The sequence below is a fragment of the Lepidochelys kempii genome, chromosome 1 (assembly GCF_965140265.1).
Source record: "Lepidochelys kempii isolate rLepKem1 chromosome 1, rLepKem1.hap2, whole genome shotgun sequence".
NCBI lineage: Eukaryota > Metazoa > Chordata > Testudines > Cheloniidae > Lepidochelys > Lepidochelys kempii.
Window position 1 is genome coordinate 152,208,825 of NC_133256.1, and position 23,201 is coordinate 152,232,025.

At 43.0% G+C, this 23,201-nt stretch overlaps 1 protein-coding gene and 1 long non-coding RNA gene across 2 annotated transcripts; one reads left to right on the forward strand and one right to left on the reverse strand.

The window, feature by feature from the left end:
* Positions 1 to 1,042: 1,042 nt before the first annotated feature.
* LOC140905313 (uncharacterized) lies at positions 1,043 to 5,320 on the reverse strand. Its single transcript, XR_012156820.1, has 3 exons — positions 5,252 to 5,320; positions 2,256 to 2,427; positions 1,043 to 1,867 (listed from the first exon to the last, which is right to left on the reverse strand). It is a non-coding gene; the product is annotated as an uncharacterized lncRNA (long non-coding RNA).
* A 540-nt stretch (positions 5,321 to 5,860) lies between these two features.
* ATP6AP2 (ATPase H+ transporting accessory protein 2) lies at positions 5,861 to 21,383 on the forward strand. Its single transcript, XM_073358497.1, has 9 exons — positions 5,861 to 5,995; positions 8,144 to 8,274; positions 10,844 to 10,972; positions 14,003 to 14,098; positions 14,297 to 14,434; positions 14,732 to 14,785; positions 18,596 to 18,745; positions 19,804 to 19,920; positions 20,311 to 21,383. The coding sequence occupies exons 1-9, from the start codon at positions 5,944 to 5,946 to the stop codon at positions 20,494 to 20,496; spliced, it is 1,053 nt and encodes a 350-aa protein (XP_073214598.1). The 5' UTR covers positions 5,861 to 5,943; the 3' UTR covers positions 20,497 to 21,383.
* Positions 21,384 to 23,201: the final 1,818 nt, after the last annotated feature.

Consider the following 23,201-nt stretch of genomic DNA (forward strand, 5'->3'; position numbering starts at 1 on the left):
CATTAGTTCAGTCACATGACCGGGGAGAAAGAGTACGAAGACATTAAATTTATGGCTTTTTTTAAATGTCTCTTGAATATTCTGCAGCTCGTACTAGCACTAGCTGAAGTAGATGGCCTCTGCAGTGTGCATAGGAAAGATTAGGGTTACACTTTTCTCTGAGCAAAACTTGTACTCCACTATGTCTTCCAGAGAAGTTGTAGGTCCATCAAATGCACAACCAGCCATCTCTTTGGGGTTCAATTTACAAGCATTTAACTCTTTTAATATATCACAGATACAGCTTATGTGTCTTTTATAACCTGAACATCTAGACTGTATCTACTGGCCTACCACTGACATCAAGATAACGTACACAATGACTTGATACTTGATGCCTATTTGCATTGGTGCATTCATAAGTCATGTATGCACATTTTCTGAATGCAGTGAGAAAGTTCTTTGTTTTTTCAACTGCTGAGTCTTTCACTGTTGCACCGTGTGCTTCTAACCAGTCAGTTGAGTTTCTTGTAGAAAGATAGTGAGCATTTTCCAGTCTTGATCAGAACCAGTGTCTAACTTCATGATTAACAAGTGACAATGCATTTAACATTGGCCTCCAGTCAGGGCCGTCCTAGCTATTTTGATGCCCTATGCAGCCCCCTTCTGGGGGGGGGCTGTGTGGTGCCCCACCCCAGGCCTCCATGGGGGGGCTGGCCCCAGGCCTCCGTGGGGAACGGGGGCTGGCCAGTTCCTGTGGGAAGTGGAGTGACCCGGCCCCAGCCTGCTCTGCTTCCCTGGCTCCCAGCTGCGCCGCCGGTGAGTGCTGAGGGGCGGTTCCCCCCTCCCCCCAAGCCTGGGAGCCAGGGAAGTGGAGCACGCTTGGGCTGGGTCACTCCACTTCCTGCAGGAAGTGTTCAGCCCCGCAGAGGCCTGGGGCCCCACACAGTGACCCCGCGGAGGTCTGGGGCCAGAACCCCCGCTCCCACCCGCGGAGGCCTTGGGCCCCAGGCTGCTCTGCTCCCCTGGCTCCCAGGCTTGTGGGGAGGGGGTAACCGCCGGCAGTCGCCAGCAGCATGGCTGGGAGCCAGGGGAGCGGAGCAGGCTGGGGCCAGGTCGCTCCACTTACCATGCAGTGAGTGCAGGGTCAGGCCTGGCTGCAATCTAAAGGGGAGTGGGAGTGGGTCTGGGGTCTGGGGAAGAGCCGGAGCAGGGGCTGGAGCAGCATGCAGCTGCACAGGGCACTAGGAAATTTGGTGGTGCCCTACGCAGCTGCGTGCTTTGCGTATGGGTAAGGACGGCCCTGGCTCCAGTTTGTAGTGTGTCATAACTCTTGCTTAAACAGAAAGAATGATTTGACAGCCATGTTTGTTTGCATAAACTATGTTGTGTCTCCAGCATTCTTAACAGCCTCATTAAGTACTTTTAAGATTGGCTTTGACAGAGACTGGCTTATAGGGCTTTCTGCATGTTGATGCAGTCCAGAGGCTTGGTATTTTGTATCCTTTTCATGTAGTTTGTCAGCATTAATTTGGTGATTGGTCTGGCAAACCAAGCTCCTCCAGTTTTACCAGTTGTAGCAGTGGGAAGCTTTTCTTCTTCATAAGCTTTTTTGCAAGAGGTGCACCAGTAACCATCTTCTGTAACTTCAATAAATGGGAAAACTTTGACTGACAAACATCGGGAACTGTCTTCAGGTTGTGTACACACTGTTTCTTCAGTAGATAGCACTATTTGTGCTTTGGGCTGTTCAGATGTAGATACAGCACTTGAACAGTCAGCTGACGTGTTGGTATATTCTTGGTGTGTTCTTCATATTGGTTCGTTTCTGATGCCTTTCAGTGGAAAGAAATTTTTTTGGTCTTTTTATCTTCACTTTGACCTGCAACTATGAAACAGATATGAATAAATTAAATGTTTTCTTAGGATACTGTAAATTTAACATAATGATAATGCAAATTATACCAAATCACATAAAAGATTTCTAAAACAAAACAAAAAAATTTTCAAAAATGTATTTAATTTAAATTGACGTTTGAAAAAATTATGATATAATAATAAAATCTTTAGTACAGAAATTCCCCAAGATAGTGACCTCTCAAGAGAGCAATGATGCGAGATAACAACCTTGGCAAATAATGCATTTTAAAAAACTTGGCCTACCAGGAAGCATACATTTATATGTTTCCCAGTCACAAGTCTAGCAGTCTGGAGCAAAGTCACTAAAACATAGTCCAACAGACAAATGTTCCTTTAATGTGCCCCTCCTCACTCACAGTTGTTGTCCTTGGTCAATGGAGACCCAGGGTATAGAGATGCTTTCACATGAATGCACCTCCCACCCCGAGGGGTTCGGGGGGTTGGGAACTTGCTCGTTCCTCCATCTGCTGTTGTTCTTCATGCCACCATTCCATCATCTGCTCCATCACCAAAGGCCCTGCATCACCACTGTAATAAACATACAGCTAAGGGTAGCATAAAATACCTCCTTTTCCTGTAAGGGGTTAAGAAGCTCAAATAACCTGGTTGGCACCTGACCAAAAGGACCAATAAGGGAAGAAGATCCTTTCAAATCTATGGGGGGAGGTTTTGTTTGTGGGGTCTTTTGTTGTTCTCTCTGGAACAAAGAGAGACCAGGGCAGGAAAAAACACATATCCTACCTGAAATAAGCATCTAAGATTACAAATTGTAAGTAATAAGAAGGAAAGGCATTAGATTATCTTTTGTCTTAGCTTGTGAATTTTCCCTATGCTAAGGGGGAGGTTTATTCCTGGTTTTCTGTAACTTTAAAGTTTTGCCTAGAGGGGAATTCTCTGTGTTTTAAATCTCATTACCTTGTAAAATTACCTTCCATCCTGATTTTACAGAGGTGCTTCTTTTACTTTTTTCTTTATAATAAAATTCTGTTTTTGAGAATCTGCTTGGTTTTCAGTGTCCTAAAAACCCAAAGGTCTGGTCTGTGCTCACCTCACCTTGATTACCTTTTTGGTTGGTATATTATTCTCAATCCTCCCCAGGAAAGGGGGTGAAGGGGTAGGGGGGGATATTTCAGGGAAATAGAAACTCCAAGTTGTCCTTTTTCTGAATCTTTGTCTAACTCACTTGGTGGTGGCAGCGATACCGCCCAAGGACAAGGAAGAATGTGCGCCTTGGGGAAGTTTTTAACCTAAACTGGTAGAACTATGCTTAGGGGGTCTTTCATGCAGGTCCCCACATCTGTTCCCCAGAGTGGGGAGAGAATCCTGACAACCACCTTCCGCTGCCACCTGCCTCTCTACTGTGACCTCTGAGAGTTGGCCTCTTGAGGTTCCACCCAGCTCCCAATGATTTCAGCTCTCAGTGGGGCAACCTCACTGCTCGTGCAGGCTAGGCAGCATGGTCCACCGAAACCCTGTCCCAGAGCAGGCCTAAGCACTTAGACGTGGTTAGCAGTAATTTCAGCTCTAATAAAAGACTCTCAATGGAGTCTAATCAGCTCCATCTTTAAACAGGAGCAAGGGGGAGTCAAATGGTGCCTGTAACCAGTGGTGCCTTAGGCAGAGCCCACACCACCAGACAAAACACCTATCCTCACTCTCAACGGGGATCTGGCATCTGAACACCCTGCTTAGTGAGTTCAGTTCAATTGAGGGTGACCCCCACAAACAGGACAGGCTAAATACAGTTTTGCTGCCCTTTACTCATACAATAAGGATAACCACATTTTATTACCCCTGCATTCTATTTAAATTTATTTATTAAAGCTAATGCTAAAATTAACTAATACACAGGTTAAAGAAATAGTTTCATTCATTTGGGTATAATGCTTAAATTATTCAAAAGTACAAAGTTTGGTTTAAAAAGTTATAAAATACATATAGTACATAATCTGCAATATCCCAAATTAAGGTTAATAAATTTAATAATACAGTTTAAATATTAGCATCCAAATATTCAGATACATCACTAATAAAAAGTTATACTAAGTGTAACTTGTGGAAAGCAAAAAGTGATTTGTAACCCAACACCAGCCAAAACTGATCATTTGGGCAACACAGCTCTGCCTGCTGGATACCTAGGCAGAGTAGGTGTGTTCATTTAATTACAGTCTGGTCCTGAAGACTTTTCCCCCCAGCTCATCACTAGCCATCAGGGGAGAGCTCATTCAGACCTTAATTTCAAATGATGATTTGTAAGCATTAGGTCAGCCAACATCGCCAAAATGAATTTGCTGATATTGTCATAAAAAACACAGCTGTGCAAGGAAGCAAGTCATTGTTCATACCTTTCAAACCTATTATGGTTTTTCAGGTACAAGTATTTTATCATATATATGCTTTAAAGTGTGTATTAGTGAGACCATATTTCCCAAAGGGAAAATGGAACACCAAATGGGGCTAGCCTGAGCGACCCTGGCCTGAGCTGCTTGCCCAACTCCTGCCTGCCACCTATGTGAGGCTGGGGCCCCTACCTCCCCTTTGCACAGGGCTGCCATCACCACTCACCCTCACATGTTCCTCTGCACCCTGCTTTTGCCAAAAAAATTGGGATAGCCAGGACAGCGCTTTAAAAAGGAACTGTCCCAGGCAAAATGTGATTGTATGTTCACCATAGTATTAATGTTTCATTTTCAATTTAAATTTCTAATAAAAAACTAAATGGAATTCCCCCCCACTAGAAAAAAATTAAAACAACTAAATCTAGTTGGAAAACAACTAAACTAGCAACACTACATGTAGCTAATTGATTACTTGGGCAGGGGGAGATGAGGGAGTTGAGGAGGGGTAAGGAAATCCCTGCCAGGGCCACGGTCTTTGGGAGCTTTTGCTACAGCTGTTATGAACAACACACAGAAGCAGGGCATAAGTACCCAACAGCATGTTCCTGTTACCAACAAGAACCAGCAGCAGCCTCAAGGGTGGCAGTATGGCTACCAGCAAAGGCTGACACCACTCTGAAGAAGGCTGGGAGCCACTGGCAGGCTCCCGCCAACCTTCACTGCCGTCAGGCCGAGTGCACCACACACCAGCTACCCCATGCCCTCTGGCCCCAGGGGCAGCATTGCAGGGCAGGGGTCAGAGCGGCAGCAAAGCAAGTGTCACGCACATCACTCTGGGGTGAGCAGGGAGTCACTGAGGCACACAGCCAGGGCGGGAGAGACCCTGCTCTCAGAGCAGTCTCTATAGCGAGGTGGGGAAGGGGCCGCCATGCTCTGCCAGTGGTGCTTGGACCAGGGGTGCTACCACACACCCTGGCTTGACACAATAATTATAAACACATGGCAGCCCTCACCTGCACCAGGAGCAGCCAGCTTGGCCACACAGAACCACCAAGGCAGCTGGGCCTGTCTCCCCATCTATGTGTGGAAGAGGGTGGAGCAGCGACCCCTTACACGGTGAATGGTTAACTTAACTGTCAATCAGGTAGATGCCCCGCCCACATCCCGGCCAGGCCCCGCCTCTTGCACAAGTGGTCACGTGGGATAGGAGTGGGCACAGTGGGGCTGGGGGTTGGGAGGGGGTAGATCTCCGGCACTGTGAGTGGTCACACTACTTGCCATTTATGAGTAGACCCCACCTGCTGCTGGAGTGACCCCGCCCCTTTCCCCCCCCCTCGACGGCAACGAGGCCTCTATGCTGCGATCCCTCACGCGGTGAGCGGCCAGGCTGGGTATCACTCAAGAAAAAGCCCCGCCTCCTGCCCGGACTAGGGACTGGCCGGTCAGTTCCGGGGCAGTGACGCACTGGGAGAGGGTGGAAGGGGAGAGGAAGAGACCCCTCACACGATGAGTGGTCAGTTCCCCTGTCACTCAGAACATAGTCCCACCCCTTGCCCCTCGGACCTGCCAGATGGGCGCTCTGTGAGTGGCTAGCGGGACTGTCAGTCAGCATTCTTGGGAGGGCGGGGTTTGTGGGACTCAGTGTGTGCGGCCCGGGCGTCGCTCCGTCCCAGTCTCCGAGGTGTCGGGCCGTGGCTGTGCAGGGATGGGGCGGGCGGGGATGATGCTCTGGGCCCTGGCGGCGGCGTTCCTGGCTGGTAAGCGCCGGGGGTTGGCAGAGCGCGGGGCCCCAGCTCCTTCCTCCCGCGGGTGCCGAGGGGCGCGCTCGCCCCAGCTCGGCCCGGGGAGAGGCGGCGGCGGCGGCAGCGGCGGTCACCGAGGCTAACGAGCGGCTCAACAGCCGCCCGCTCCCTCGTGAGCAGCCTCCGGCGCCCGAGCTCGGGGGCGGCCGCGAGGCGGAGCCGGGGGGCTCGTGCCGCTTTGCTGCCTGGGTCTCGTGACGCTCTGGCTCGGGCGCTGCCCGACAGGATCCGGCCCGCGCGGGGCGGGTGACGCTGAGTCGCTGCGCGGCTCCCGCTGACGGACGGGGCCGGGGGGATCAGCCCGGGCCGCTCCCGTGACTTCCCCTCGGGGTCCGCGGCCCTGTCACTGGGCAGCGCCGGCGGTGGCCGTTGCGGGCAGATCGGCGCTTCCCGGGGGAAGGCGGGCGCGTGCCCGGTCGCTGTCACGGCCGAAGGGCCGCTCCCCGCGGGTGACCCGCGGCGGACTCTGCTGCCGGGTGTGGCTGCGCCGCAGAGCGAGCCCGGGTAGCCGCATCCACGCGCCGGTGCAGCCCGGAGCCTGGCGGTGTCCCCAAGTTCCCAGAGCCTCAGCAGCTTCATCGCCCGAGGAATCGGTGCCCCAACCCGTTTCTGCAGCAGCTGCTGCTGGGAGCCTGCCCTGCTCGCCTCGGAGGTGCTGCGGGGGAGGCAGTACCCCTACCTCATTGGCGGACCAATGGGGTTGGTTCAAAAAGTTGAACAGTTGTGGAACACAGGCCTTCTCCTTTCACACAGCTGCCCTTGGAGGCCACAAGTTGGACATCCGTGTCCTAGGGTGTGACCCAAAGTGTCAGTTGTGGTTAATGCCAGAACTTTCTGGTCTTGGAAAAAGTTACTACCTGACCCATAAGGTGACTCCTTATGATTACGTTTCAGAGTAAGGAATACTTGTGGCACCTTGTATTCCTTTTCTTTTTGCGAATACAGACTAACACGGCTGTTACTCTGAAACATTTCAGAGTAGCAGCCGTGTTAGTCTGTATCTGCAAACAGAAAAGGAGGACTTGTGGCACCTTACAGACTAACATTGTAGCTCACGAAAGCTTATGCTCAAATAAATTTGTTAGTCTCTAAGGTGCCACAAGTCCTCCTTTCCTTATGATTACGTTACCCTTCAGTGTTTGGTAGGAATATGCTTGATGAATTGTAATTCAAAATTGTGTTCCAAGGCTTCATGGAACTTGTAGCCCAATGAGTCATTTTTGGTCAAATGATTATAGCATAGCTGGAAAGACGGTTGGCTCCTGAGTTTAAATGCAGTTTTGCTCACTGTGACCTTGAGCAAGTAACTTAACTGTTTGTGCCTGTCAACCCAGCAAGGAAAATTGGGTCTAAAAAAGAAAAAGCTCTAAATCAGATACCATATGTAAGCCAAATTGTCCAGAGTAAATTGTGTGAGTGTCTTGTAGCCTGTAAAGTAGTAAAAAAACATGTTAAGGCTGACAGGCTACCAGTATTATTATTGTTAGTCTGTAAATTGCCCCCACCCATATTGATCCAGAAAAATAGTCCTTAGAAATGAGGGTCCTTACTCTATTAAAACTGCAGCTGTTCAGCAGGATGAGCTGCCATCAATAAAAAAGTGCTTGAATTTTTGGCAAACAACTATAGGTTGACCTGTTCCTCTGTTCTTCTGCCTGTCATTGTTTTGAGAGCAACAAATTGAAATTCTTGAGACATGCTTTGTTCAGTTGGTATGAATGTCATATCATGGCTTATATTTACTGTCAACACCTGCCTGGAATTTATGATCCAGAATCAGGTTTTGGAGCATTCCCCTCTTTCCCCAAGGTCAAAATGGTATAACTAATTGAAAAATTTACTAATAGAACCTCTTTCATGCTTTTGTGCCTTGATTTAGTTTAATACCTCAGTTTGTCTATACATAACTGTGCTGGAATTTTCCATTGCATCCTAATACATTGAAATTTATGGCTCTCTTTAACTCTCTCTCTTGACTTGGTAGATATGTGCACTGGAAGGATAAGAATCAAGAAGAGGTTGTTGCAATACACATCTGCTTCACAGGGTTTTAAAAAACTCATGCTTTACCAGACTTGCCTGTCAATAGTGTTTCTGTTTTAGGTGTCTCCGGTGATGAGTTTAGTGTCTTACGATCACCCCAATCTGTCATTTTCCGAGATGGAAGTTGGCCAATACCAGGGGAGCGGATCCCAGACATAGCTGCATTATCCATGGGCTTTTCTGTTGAAGAAGTATGTTTCAGGTTTAATTTTGAAAAAGCTGTAAAATGTAAAATTCAGATTGGTTGTTTCTGAGAGCTTTCAGTTGTAGTTGTGGTACACAGATGTTATAAAATGTGCTGGAAATAAAGTAGGAACTAGTAAAACAGACCACTAAGAGGAAATTCAGAAACCTTGGGAATCTAACTTGTGTTCTTCCTTCTCTACAGTGAAACTGTAATTAAAGGGCTAACTACAATATAAATGATTAATAATAAAATGTCTACAGGGCCTCTTGTGTGCTATCTTTTGGACTATGAAAATACCTTTTAACAGGTAACTACACTTGCTGTCTTGAAACTAAGAGCAGAACTTCTTAAGAATAGTTTTAGTAGTTTCTCCATTAAATAGAGCAGGACTGATTATGTACTACATGCGCTGAACATCCGCTTGAGGCACAAGGTAAAATCAAATGCTTTTTGGCCAACTAGGCAACATGATTTTCACCACGCTGCTTTTCCTGGGGTATCTGTGATATGAAATGGAAAACTTATTCTGTTCAGCAGTCTATTCCTTCTTCTAAGCTAAGTGGTCCCTGCTTAACTTCGGGCCCTTCGGACTGTCCAGATCTAGCAGGCTCCCCCCTCCCCCCATACACATAAAGAACAAAATGTTAGAAGAGTGTGGGGAAGGGGAGAACCCTTCAAATTGTGTTACAGCTAACTATTCCTCCACCCAGAAAAACAAACACACAAAGTGAAAGTAGATATCAAGTACACCTCTACCCGATATAACGCAGTCCTTGGGAGCCAAAAAATCTAACCGTGTTATAGGTGAAATTGCATTATATTGAACTTGCTTTGGCCTCAAACATTTCCATGATTAATAGTCATTTTCTGCCCCTGAGTGACTGCTTAGAACCTCTGACCCATCCAACCCCCCCCTGCTCTTTGTCCCCTGACTGCCCCCTCCCAAGACCCCACCCCATCTGAGCCCCCCTGCTCCTTGTCCCTGACCGCTCCATCCAGAGGACCCCCCCAATCCCTCTGTCCCCTGACTGCCCCTGCCCCGAACCACACCCACACCCCCTGACAGGCCCAATGGGACTCCCATGCCCTATCCAATGCCCCTGACCGCCCTGCCCCTAGAACCTCCAAACCATCCACCCCTCTGTCCCCTGATTGCCCCCCAAGACCCTCTGCCCCTTATCCAACCCCTGAGCTCGGGCCCAGCACCCTTAACACACTGCTCAGAACAGCGTGTCGGAGCCAGACGCGCTGATCCACCGGAGCGTGCAGCCCTGCGCCCCAGAGTGCTGCTTTACTGCGTTATTTCCAATTTTGTGTTTTATCGGGTCACGTTATATCGGGGTAGAGGTGTATCATGATTAAGGCTTTGATCCCATAATAAACTCCATACAGGCAGACTCCTGCAGCTGTGGGGAGCTCATTGCGGGATTGGAGCCTTAATTTGTGGTCTTGATATGAATCATAATCTAGGAGATTAGAAACTTCGCTGTAGGGGATTTTTAGGGTTCTCCCTTCAGACCCTCTGGCATTCAAACTTTAATTTTTTTTAAAAAGTGATCACAGTGTGTACTAATGCACTGTTAAGTTATTGGGCAATCTGAAACACGTAAAAGATTTGAACTTCCCCATTTGCTGAACAGGCTGAAATGTTAAAATAGGGGTCTCCAAAACAAATCCTTCTGCCGTTCTCTCCCTGTAGGGGGGGGATAAAACTAATCTTTTTTTTCAGTTAATGGGGATCTCAATCAATTTCTCTTTCTCCTATAAGGAATATATAGGTCATAGCAAACATGGTTAATTTTAAAGTGTATTTATCTTGGTCTTGTAAAACTGACACCTGTATTGAGTAACTTTTTTGTGGTTGAAAAATACCCTGGTCAATGTTCATGTAATTTCTGCAGATATACAATTACATGCAAAATAGACCCAGCTCTTGCACTTAACAAGTTGCCAAAGCATCTGTCTGTGTTGCAAAACCTTTCCACTGCTTTAGAGCCTAATTACTTCTACTTAAATGTCAGAATCATGAGCCTTTATTGTTTATAGTTGTACCAGAAACATCCCGGCAATGTATTTTTCCATTGTGGCTAAATATTATTGGTCTATAAAAAGCATGTATTTGAATAAAAATATTCCTCCAGCTACCTGCATACTAGAGAAGCTTGCTACTTCCCTCAAATCATGGGAAGTTGCTTTTAATATCATCGTAAATGGACTCTCTCAGTGAATCTTGTGGAATGTGGCAGTCTCAACTGTGAAACTTGGTTCAGTAGCCACATAGGCCATTTAATAAGCCAACATTGTACAGTATGTGAATGACACTTTTTCTTACAATAATGTTATGGATGGCCTGCTGTTAAGAGAATTAACAAAGAAACTTCCATGGGGGAAGGGGAACACACTTTTGTGGGATGGTAGATCCTTTCAAGCTTTTAGACTCCCTACTAAGTTTCCAGTGGGTTCTCCTATAAAGATTCATTGATATCACTGCAAATTCTCTACATTAATCATTTGATATAGTTTGATTTGATTTCGAGCTAAGCAAAAGTTTTTGCTTTTAAATTTGTTACCAGGACCTTTCCTGGCCTGGGCTTGCAGTGGGTGATATATTTCATCGTCCTCGAGCTACTGTACTGGTGACTGTGAAGGGAGTAGATAAGCTGGTGATACCTAAAGATGGAATTTCATACCCTGTTGAGAATGTAAGTATCTGCAATTTTTTGTATTTGTGTCTGTGTTACTCCTACTTCTGTTAATACTGAAAGTATTGCTTGGTGTTTGAAAAAAATCCCACAAGCTAACCTTTCACCAGTTATGCTTTTTATATTTCATGGAGTCAAAGAATTAAGGCCAAAAGGGACCGTTAGATCAAGTCTGACCTGGAAATCACAGGATGGTAAACTTCACTCAGTTACCCTTGCATTGAGTCCAGTAACTTGTGTTTGGCTAAAGCACATCTTCCAGAAAGGCATCTAGTCTTGTTTTGATGACATCAAGAAGTGAAGGAGCCACCACTTCTACTGGTAGTTTGTTCCAATGTTAAATTGCTGTAACTGTTAAAAATTTGTGCCTCACATCCAATTTGAATTTGCCCACCTACAGCTTCCAGCCATTGGTTCGTGTTATGCTTTTCTCTGCTAGATTAGAACCCTTTAGTATACATGGTGTTTTCTCCATGTGAAAATACTTATACAGTGAAATTAACTCACCTCTCAATCTTTTTTGATAAATTAAACAGGTTCCCTTTAAGTCTTTTACTATAAAGCATTTTCTCCAGCCCTCCAATCATTTTTGTGGGTTTCTGAACCCACTACAATCTTTCAAAATTCTTTTTAAAATGTGGACACCAGAACTGGACACAGTCGTCCAGTTTTAGTCTCACCGATACTATATGCAGAAGTAAAATCACCTCCCTATTCCTACTAACTAATCCCCTGTTTATATATTTAAGAATCGTATTTTGCCACAGAATTGCACTGGGAGCTCATATTGAATTGCTTGTCCACTAGGAATCCTAAATCATTTTCAGAGTCCCTGCTTTCCAAGATGCAGTCCCCCATTCTGTAGGTATTGCCCACGTACCTTATTCCTACATGTATATCTTTGCATTTGACTGTATTAAAAGCCACTTGTTTGAATAGGCCCTGCATACAAAGCAATGTGGATTGCTCTGTATGACTACCCTATCCTCACATTATTTACCACTCCAACAATCTTTGTGTCATCTTTTATCAGCAATGATTTTGATGTTTACTGTCAGATCATTGACAAAAATGTTGAATAGCATTGGACCTAGTATTGATCCTGCCACAATTACAATCACTCCCATTCAATGATGATTTCCCCGTTGACAATTAGAGATCGATCAGTTAGCTGGTTCTTAATCCATTTTGCATGTACTTTTTAAAATTGACACTTTACAATATCAGTACTCAGAATGTCATGTGGTACTAAGTCAAAGTATATTACAAATGTATAGTTGAAATTACAAGTTTGGTTGATAAAGTTAATAAACAATGAAATCAGGTTTGTTTGAGATGTATTTTCTATAAAAATCAAGTTGACTGGCATTAATTATATTCCTAGTCTTTAATTCTTTATCAATTGAACCCTGTATTGGCTTTTCCATTCTTTTCACCAGCATTGATGTCAGGCTAACTGGCATATAGTTATCCAGGTCATCCCGCTTGCCCTTTTTGAATATTGGCACAACATTAGTCCTCTTCCAATTTTCTGGAATTTCCCCAGTATTCCAAGATTTATTAAAAATTAACATTAGCAAACCAGATCTCCTCAGTGAACTCTTTCAGGCTTCTTGGGTGCATATAATCTAGGTTTGGTGGTTACAAATTGTTTATTCTTAGTAGATGATTGTTTAGCATTTTCCTTAATTACTAATGGACTGGAAAGTACTTCATCATCCTCATGTGATAAGAGTACAACATCCTGCTTCTTTCAAATACAGAACAGAAATATTTATTTTACTTATACCATCATTAACAATTTAACGATCTGTCTAGTAATGGGCTTATTCCATTGCTAGAATTTATTTTGTTCCAAATGAGCTTTAATTTCTTATTGCTCTTAACCTCGCCAGCCAGATTTTTCCCCAATGTCTTTACCTTCCCTCAAATTTTTTATACCATATAACTTCTAATTTATATCTATTTCCTCCTTTTTCCACTTATGTATTGCTTTTAAATTTCTAACTGTTGCCATCACTGTGCCACTGAACCAGGATGGGCTTTTAGCCAAAGTTGTCCTCGTTCTTGATTGTAGAATCATGTCTTTTTGGCCATCTAATAAACTCTTCTTTAAGAACTGTCAGTTTTAATTCACATTTCTCTGTCTAAACTATTCCTCCCAATCAATTTCACTCATTTTTCCTCAGCTTTGGAAAATGTTTCCTTTTGAGGGTGAAAGCGAATCAACTCTGCATACCCCTACAGACTCCTAAAAGAGCAGTCAACCTTTGCAAAATCTTCCTGAAATGTTTTATTGTAGGTAGAAAACCTGTTTCACCTTTATCATAATGATGAAGTAGTTAATATTTTACTCAGTCATCAAAAGTGAATGGGTGACTAAAACTTTGCAAAGTCAAGCTGTTCTTGAGAACAAAACTAATACTAATTTATTAAATTAGTCCAGCTATCTCTTCATAAGTCGTGTGCCTCTCCAACATCCCTCAAGGAATGTCTTTATCTTGACACAATTACCCAGTTTATATTTTGTCACATTTTCTAGTGTTGAACTTTTGAACTCTATCACAGTGAGGTTGCTTTGGGAACCCTTACTCTGAATTTCCTAGCACCCCTTGTAGATGTAACATGAGCATATGAAGCTTGCGTTTTCTTTTATAGAAAATATCTTAGCTGTAGGGTGAATAGTATGCATTCCTTTCCATTTTGCATCTTCATTTTTAATACAATTTAATGAGGTTAATTTTGTATTTAACAAAGGAGGCTAAAATTATTCCCTTTTTCTAAATTTCTGGGGAAAGTATTAAAATGCTGATATCATGCCCACAATGCACAGACACATCTGTTGCACTTTTATCAATTAAGGCTGGTTGCATGCTGACTGTTGTATAAATGTCTCTGTTTGAGCATAAGTATGTAATCAATGTACAAAACAGTCACAGTTCTTGTAGAGAAGGATGGAAATTCCTTGGGACATGTTGCTTTAACCCCATTTTGGCCAGAATTCCTTATTAGAGCTTTATTGTTTTTCAGGCTGTTCCTTTCAGTCTTGACAGTGTTGCAAATGCTATTCATACCTTGTTCTCTGAGGAAACCCCTGTAGTCTTGCAGTTGGCTCCCAGTGAGGAAGTGAGTATTGATGCATCTCCTAAACCATTTGAAATAAGAGTTAAACCACACAATTGGGAACTGATATGCTTAAACCTCTTGGCTGTATGACCACCTTGTATTACAAAAGCACATGCATGTGTAATGGAATTAATCTGTGAAATTCGAAAAATCCAAAACTGAACTATGTTCATATTTACATAATGACTGTTCTTACAGAGAGTTTATATGGTGGGAAAGGCAAACTCTGTATTTGAAGACCTTTCCGTCACGCTGCGACAGCTACGGAACCGCCTTTTCCAGGATAACTCCATTCTCAGTTCACTTCCCCTCAACTCCCTCAGCAGAAACAATGAGGTAAGACAGTGGCCAATGAATACTGCTTTAATTAAACTGCCTCTGATCTACTTTTCTAAGTTCAGTTTAAGAAATACGCTCATTTGTTTTTCATCTCTTTGTTGTCCAAGGGGGAAGTTTCCCCCCAAGTTTCAATATTTAAGTACTAGAAGATGGTGATTAATTGATATTGGGCATTGTTAGATCCAGTAACAAAAAGCTACTGCTTATAGCTGCAGTCTGCTGAGATGTGCAACAAAATTAGGCTGCATCATCTTCAGTTTCTATTCAGAAAATACCTGTCTCTCTCTCCCCTAGGTTGACCTGCTTTTTCTGTCAGAACTACAAGTCTTGCATGATATCTCCAGCTTGGTGAGCACAACTTTTCAAACACACTCTATATGTCTTATATATATGATTGAGGGAATTTTGAAAGACGCTTTTCTTAAAGTCTGTCATCCTATGTGTGAAGATCTCTAGGGCAGTGACATCCAAATTGCATTCCCAGGAACCATTTGTAGTTCTTAGGGATTTGAACTGTGGCCTTCAAAAGTGACTTAATAAAGTGTGTATTTAGAGATGTACCTTGTAGTTTCTAAACTGAAGTGTTTTGAATCAGCTCTGCCACTAAAATGGGGGAGGTGGCATCATTTCTTGTCCCCCTGCAAAAATCCTGGTGTGAGTTGGGGCACTCTGAGCTGCTGCTTTCCCTTCCAACATTTCTGGGGAATCGCCAGCAGGTGATTTTGTGGTTGGTTCCTGTTTTCTTTATATGCTGCCTAATGGTGCAATAGGAGTAGAACAGGGTTAGAGAATATGAACCTGATATTGGCTCCTTGACCTTCTTGAAATGAAATCTCTAGGTGAAGAGGTTGGATATTGCTGCTTTAGTGCATGTTTCCACAACCAGTAGTCAAAAGCCATAGCTGGCTATGTGGGTTAAATTTCAATACAGAGTTGTTATAGAATCATAGGACTGGAAGGTACCTTGAGAGGTCATCTAGTCAAAGCTGCAGAAGCTATCTGTAGCCAGCATCCCAGGCAAAGGGAAAACATTTATAGGGAAGGATTTCAGACCAAGCTGGATGAGCAAGCTTCTCAAACAGGTGACTTAAGAGAAAGCAGCAAGCCTGCATGGGATGGGAGGGATGAGCAAGGAAAACTACTTCTTGGAGGTCAGAAAGTGTAGGGATAAAGTGAGAACTGTCAAAAGCCAAGCAGCGTTGGACTTTGCAAAAGGAATTAAAACCAATAGTAAAAGGTTCTGTAGCCATATAAATAAAGAAAACAAGGAAAGAAGTGGGACTGCTAAACACTGATGATGGGATGGAGATGAAAGATAATCTAGGCATGGCTCAACACCTAAACAAATACTTTGCCTCCATTTTTAATAAAGCTGATGAGAAGCTTAGGGATAGTGGGAGGTTGGCTAGTGGAAATGAGGATATGAAAATAGAAATGACCATATTTGAGGTGGAAGTCATACTCAAACAGCTTAGTGGGATTTAATCATGGGCCAGGATAATCTCCATCCAAGAATATTAAAGGAAGTGGCACATGAAATTGCAAGTCCAATAATAAGGGTTTTTAATGAATCTGTAAACTTGAGGGTCATACCCTATGATTGGAGAATTACTAATATAATACCTAATGTTTTCCTTTCTTAAAAATATCTGGAAAACTACAGGCCTGTTAGTTTGACCTCAATTGTATGCAAGGGCTTGGAACAAACTTTGAAAGAGAAATTAGTTAAGGACATAGAGGTGAACAATAACTGGAATAAAATACAAGATGGTTTTACAAAAGGTAGATCATGCCAGACTAACGTGATCTCCTTCTTTGAGAAGAGAACTGATCATTTTAAAAAAGAAATGCAATAGAGCTAATCTACCTGGTTCTCAGTAAGGCTTTTGATAGAGTTCTACATGAGAAATTATTGGTTAAATTGGAGTAGATGGGGATTAATGAGAGAATTGAAAGGTGGATAAGGAACTGGTTAAAGGGGAGACTACAAAGGGTCATACCGAAAGATGAACTGTCAGGCTAGAGGGAGGTTACTAGTGGAGTTCTTCAGGAATTGGTCTTGAGACTAATTGTATTTAACATTTTTATTAATAACCTTGTCACACAAAGTGGAAGTGTACTAATAAAATTTGCAGATATCACAAAGTTGGGAGGTACTGCCAATATGGAGGAGTTATAGGAATATCAATCAAAAAATCTGGATGATCTTGAAAACTGGAGAATAGAAATGGGATGGAAATCTAATAGTGCAAAGTCATGCGCTTAGGGACTAAGACAACAAGAATTTTTTCACGAAACTAGGGATATATCAGTTGGAAATGATAGAGAAGGAGAGAGCCTGTGATCAACCAATACACCTGGGTCTAACTACGAGCTGCCACTGTGATGCAGCTGTGAAAAAGGCTATACAGTCCTAGGATACATCAGGCGAGGTATTTCCAGTAGAGACAGGGAAGTGTTAGTACCATTGTACAAGGCACTGGTGAGACTCCTAATCTGGAATACTGTGTGCAATTCTGGTCTCTTGTTTAAGAAAGATTAATTCAAACTGGAACAGGTTCATAGAAGGGCTACTAGGATGATCAGAGGAATGGAGAACCTACCTTACAAGAGGAGATTCAAAGAGCATGACTTGTTTAGCCTAACAAAAAGAAGGCCGAGGAGAGATACAATTGCTCTCTGTAAATACATCAGAGAGAGAAGTACCAGGGAGGCCGATGAGTTATTTAAGATAAGCACCAATGTTGACACAAGAATAAATAGATATAAACTGGCTATCAATAAGTTTAGGCTTGAAATTAGATGAAGGTTTCTAACGATCCGAGTAGTGAAGTTCTGGAACAGCCTTCCAAGGAGAGCAGTGGGGGCAAAAAACCTAACTGGGTTCAAGACTGAGCTTGATACATTTATGGAGGGGATGGCATGATGAGACAGCCTACAATGGCATTTGGCCGATCTGTGACTGCTAGCAGCAGATATCTCCAGTGGCTGGTGATGGGACACTAGATGGGGAGGGCTCTTGAGTTGCTACAGGGCTCTTGAGTCTGGCTGGTAGGTCTTCCCAACATGCTCAGGGTCTAACTGATCACCATATTTGGGATTGGGAAGGAATTTTCCCCTGAGTCAGATTGGCAGACACTGTGGGAGGGAGGTTGCCTTACTATGGGGCCTAGGTCACTTGCAGTTTAAACTAGTGTAAATGGTGGATTCTCTGTAACTTGAAGTCTTTAAATCATGATTTGAGCACTTCAGTAACTCAGCCAGAGGTTAGGGGTCTATTGTAGTAATGGGTGCATGAGGTTATGTCCTGCAATATGCAGGAGGTGAGACTAGATGATCGTGATGGTCCCTTTTGGCCTTAACGTGTATGAGGACTTGCCAATATACCAAAGACCAGAAACGAGGTTAAAAAAAATGCAGTGATGATAGAGGCAGGTTCAATTCCCTGTTCTCCCACAGATTGTGTAACTTTGGGCAGGTCACATAGTCTGTCTCCACTTCCCAGATGCAAAATGGGGATAATAGGACTTTCCTAGCTCATAAGGGTCACGGGGGTACATTCATTAACGATTATGAGGTGCTTGGATTCTGTGGTGATTGGTGGTGGGGGGGCAGTCAAATACCTGAGATTTCACATCTTGAAGAAATACTGCTTATATAGCTGGACAGCAGAAAAAATAAACTTCATATTAATAAAATTCACAGCAAAGGTCAATTTAGTAGCACAGGAAACCACGGGCATCCATTGAATTTATGCATTTTTTTTCATGCTATTATGCAAACTCTCTACTTACTACAGCAATATTAGAATCAGGATTTTGACATAAATCCGTAGGCGTTCCTTAAGTTTATGGATGAGACCCTTTCAGTGGAACTGTAACTCTTGTTGCATGTGCCTCTTTTTAAAACAATCTCTGGCATAAGTTTACCCAGGCACTTGCTACCCTGCCTCCCCTTTTGAAGACAATAGAGCCAGCTACAGCCACTTCTCTGATCCAAGATGGCAAGTTCTGGCAAAATTCCAAGTCTGCATGGAATATGTCAGACAAAAATGAAGCGGTCTCAATCAGTGATTAAATCTCATTGGACTGAGTATTTAAACTAACCCATTTTTTCCCTGTGGTTCACTTCCTCCCCCCCCCCCCCCGCCCCGTTAAGCTGTCTAGACATAAGCATCTGGCAAAGGATCACTCCCCAGATCTGTATTCACTGGAACTGGCTGGCTTGGAAGAGATTGGGAAACGCTATGGGGAAGATTCTCAGCAATTCAAGGATGCCTCTCAGATTCTTGCTGATTCCCTGCAAAAGGTAAAAGGAGATCTGCCATAAATACTGTTCTGTAAAGTCTGTTGGAATAACAATTCTAATTAAACAGTACTGGTTTTATATTCACAAGACAGCTGAACATCAATATTCATTGGTCATACAGCATTCTGGTGTGAATTGCCATTTTTGTGTTGGCCTCACCATCTCTTGGTTGGGTAAACTCTAGTCCCTCGGTCAATTATCAAATCAAACTTCTGTAGTTTGGTCACTCCTCGGCTAGAAAGGTATTGGAGGGACTTTTTGGCAGGTCAGAGCTGTTCGTGTAGGAGTCGGAGGGTGATATTAACAAATGTGTAAATCAGTATGTCCTGATGAGTTGGTTTAAAAACAGAGACGTTGTTTATAGGCATTTCTTTCTTAACCTGGCTGAAAATGTGAAGGAAATAGCTCTAGCTCAGTACAGTGTGGTCAGGTGCTGTGTGTTTTTTCCCACCTTGAGCAGCTCTACCATTTCCAAGTTTCCCAAATACCTGCTGTTTCATTCCTTTCCTGAGCAGGCTGCCAGTTGTTGATTTTATCTAAACAAATGTCCATCAAGAACTGAGACAACTCCATCTTGCTAGTATCCAAAGTCTGATGCCAAAATATAGTGAGGCAAAATACTAGATTCTTAATTCACTAAGTTAAACATCTCTCCTGTAAAATATTCCGTTCATATACAGCAGTCCAGTGTGTGTCAGATGTTCACATTTGATCAGAATTGCTCTCCGGTAGGAATCTTAAATTAAGTACAGAACTGGGGAAATAAAATGACCCAGAGTATGTGTAATGGGATATAGCAGCTTTCATATCAGAGCACATGTATCCAGAGGAGGTCAGTAAGCAGCTCTTAGGATCCTGGACAAGTGACCAGTGGTCTGTAAAGAGATGGTCTAAACTAGCTAACAGTTGGCATTCATTCGCAGACTCAAATCATTGGAGACTTCCATGATTTCTCCAGATTGTTCAGATCTTCTGTGTTGGTGCATCTTCTGTTACAAGAGTGTCAGATTTAGTAACTATTGCATATATCTGAAACTAAACTGTTGTTGATCTTTCAGTTTGCAGATGAGATGTATAATCTCTATGGTGGGAATGCCGTGGTAGAGGTGGTGACTGCAAAGACATTTGATACTCCCCTTGTGAGGAAGAGTCGATCCATTCTCCAGACTGCACAGGTAGTGAATGTGCTTTAAACCCCTGTTCTGCAGATTAATTATTAAAAATGTGAACGTGTGTATCACTCCATTTTGCAGAACTAGAATATTGACTTGATACTGTAGCAACCTTTTCAACTTTTAGTGGCTTAGACACTAGGTATGATGAACAAACATAGTAAGTGAAATGACCTTGTATCCATTTATGATGCCAGTCACTTAAGTGCATTAGTATTTAGTGCCAGTAACTCCGGAGTTGCCTGTGCAAAATATCCATCTCTTGGTTGGACAGTCTGAATGTTAGTATAATCAGAAATGTGTTCTGCATGAAGGCTGACTTCAGGAGCATTGTGACTGCTGGCCTCCAGATGTCTCACTTCTTTAAACCATACTTTCCTTCTTTCACTGCAGAGCACCTCATATAACCTAGGGTATTCATACAACTTCAACTATGCTGTGGTCTTCAACATAGTTCTGTGGCTCATGATAGGCCTTGCATTAGCTGTGATTGTAATTTCCTACAACCTCTGGAACATGGATCCTGGCTATGACAGCATTATTTACAGGATGACAAATCAGAAGATAAGAATGGATTGAACTTCATTCCGGGGAAAGGAGTATGGCCACTTCTGAAGTGTGTTAAAATAATATTTTGGCATGGTTAAATGTGGACTGTCTTTAAAGGTGCTTTTATTTCTCTAATGGTTCCTTGTGTTTTCCTTTTGGCTCTCTTTAGATGTGAGTAGTACTACCAGAGTGGATTTACAAAGGTGAATCTACAGCCTGCTATAAAACCATGACCTAATTATTACTAAACTATATACCTTCATTCCATTTTGGTAACACAAAATGAATTTTAGAAATAATACCCTGTATTCCTTGTGAATAAATATGTGAAAAAAATGCACTGAAATGATAGCAACTTTCTGATTTAAACTTTTTACACTGGAGGTTTAGAAACTATTGTTAAGCTGTGTTGTATATTATGAACCAGATGTAAATGTTTGATATAAATATTTGTAATGGCACATGTAGTGTTCAGGGAAAAACAGATTATAGCGCTATTTATGTAAAGCCTTCAAATTGGAATAGTTCCACAAGAACAATTCTGGTTGAAACAGTATTTGGGTTTTTTTACATTCCAGCCACCACCATGAACCATAGCCAAAATGAGGCTTGGTGTAGATCTTATCAGCTCACTGCTGCATTTAAAAGGACTGCAGAGAGATGATAGGTAAGAACACTGGTGTGGTTGGTCTATACAGTTAGGAAACTACAAATATAGAAAATAGTCTGGGTGCTTAAAGTAATATACTGTAGAAGCTTACATTATGATGCTTCTAATTCTTTCCATGTATGTTACTAGCTGTAGCTGTTCAAACACCTGTTTTTGGTGGTAAAAGTGGACCAATAACTGGCACTTAACCATACTCCATTTTTATTACTCATGTGTTTCAACCATTCAATAAACAGAGCAAATGTTATTTGTTTTGGAGTTCATTTATTTTTTCCTGCACAGTTCCATTAAGGGGTAGTCATACTCAGCACAAAACTGAGTTAACTTAAGCTAAACCAAACAAATGCAGAAGGCTACATCTGTCTAAATCCATTAGGCCCTCTTAAAAAAACAAACACCAAAAACTGCACAGACAAGAACTGTGGCTTCTATGCCTAGCTCTACCACTGGCCTGCTGGGTGACCTTGGGTAAGTTGGTTCCATCACTGTCCCTCAGTTTCCCCATCTGTAAAAAATTGGAATGACACTGACCACCTTTTTGTAGCGTGTTTTTCATGCAGCGATCTTAGTGCTTTGAAAGTTAATACCTAAAGGCTTTCACAAGCCAGTAGTGATCTAACTATTCAAAGCTGCTCCCTGCTTTCTGTATTGTTTACACAAAACCTTTACTTGGATAACTAGTAGATGAAAGCCTATGCTGTTGTACAGGTGTATCAGGTGGCTCAGGTAATCCACCATCTGTGCTCTGTATCTGGTTAATTTTTCCTTAGGGTTGCTGTGACCAGTGAGCGTAGCTTTCTTTCCTGGCAGTGGGTATGGTCAAAGCTTAGATCAGTACTGGTAATAGTGCTCCCATATATAGGTATGTATGGAAACTATTCACTTGTCTAATTCTTGGACCAGGTAACTTCAGTATTTGTGGTAGGCCTTCACACCAGTGTGCCTGTGTACTGTTTTCCCAACATCACACCAGTAAACATGCTACCATAAAGCAGCATATACCTGTCAAGGTTCCTTCCTAACTCTGAACTCTAGGGTACAGATGTGGGGACCTGCATGGAAAACCCCCTAAGCTTATTTTTAGCAGCTTAGGTTAGAACTTCCCTAAGGTACAAACTATTTTACCTTTTGCCCTTGGACTTTATTGCTGCCACCACCAAGCCTCTTAACAAATATATAACAGGGAAAGATCCTGCTTGGAAACGTCTTTCCTCCCAAACTGTACACCCCCTTTCCTGGGGAAGGCTTGATAAAAATCCTCACCAAATTGTACAGGTGAACACAGACCCAAACCCTCGGATCTTAAGAACAATGAAAAATCAATCAGGTTCTTAAAAGAATAATTTTAATTAAAGATAAAAGAATCACCTCTGTAAAATCAGGATGGTAACTACCTTACAGGGTAATCAGATTCAAAACATAGAGAATCCCTCTAGGCAAAACCTTAAGTTACAAAAAGACACAAAAACAGGAATATACATTCCCTCCAGCACAGCTTATTTTCTCAGCCATTTAAACAAAACAGAATCTAAGGCATATCTAGCTAGATTACTTACTAAGTTCTAAGACTCCATTCCTTTTCTGTACCTGGCAAAAACAACAGACAGAACCTTTGTTTCTCCCCCCCTCCAGCTTTGAAAGTATCTTGTCTCCTCATTGGTCATTTTGGTCAGATGCCAGCGAGGGTATCCTAGCTTCTTAACCCTTTACAAGTGAAAGGGGTTTTTCCTCTGGCCAGGAGGGATTTTGAAGGTGTTTACCCTTCCCTTTATAGTTATGACATACCAGTGAACAGAAAACCATATAGAGCAGCAGTAAAGCTACATATCTAGGTAGTATCTTGGGGCTCTTGTTCTGTGCTGTAGTGAGCCATGTTGCTGTTTGTACATGGTCCCCAAAGCCTGTGCACAGAGCTGCCCCCTGGCTGTAGGCACAAGCAGCTCAGTCACCCCACATAGCTGTTAACTCCCACCTCCTCTGATCAACTGTCGCATTCCAACCGCCACAGACCCTTTGGCCTCTATCCGGCTCTCACAGGGCCCAGTGATCGAACCTGGCGTTATTC

Bases quoted from the DNA above. Each gene is read 5' to 3' on its own strand.
- ATP6AP2 (XM_073358497.1), top strand. From the start codon at position 5,944: ATGGGGCGGGCGGGGATGATGCTCTGGGCCCTGGCGGCGGCGTTCCTG. The intron at 8,275-10,843 runs GTATGTTTCAGG...ATTTGTTACCAG, and splicing joins TGGGCTTTTCTGTTGAAGAA to GACCTTTCCTGGCCTGGGCT. The intron at 18,746-19,803 runs GTAAAAGGAGAT...TTGATCTTTCAG, and splicing joins TTGCTGATTCCCTGCAAAAG to TTTGCAGATGAGATGTATAA.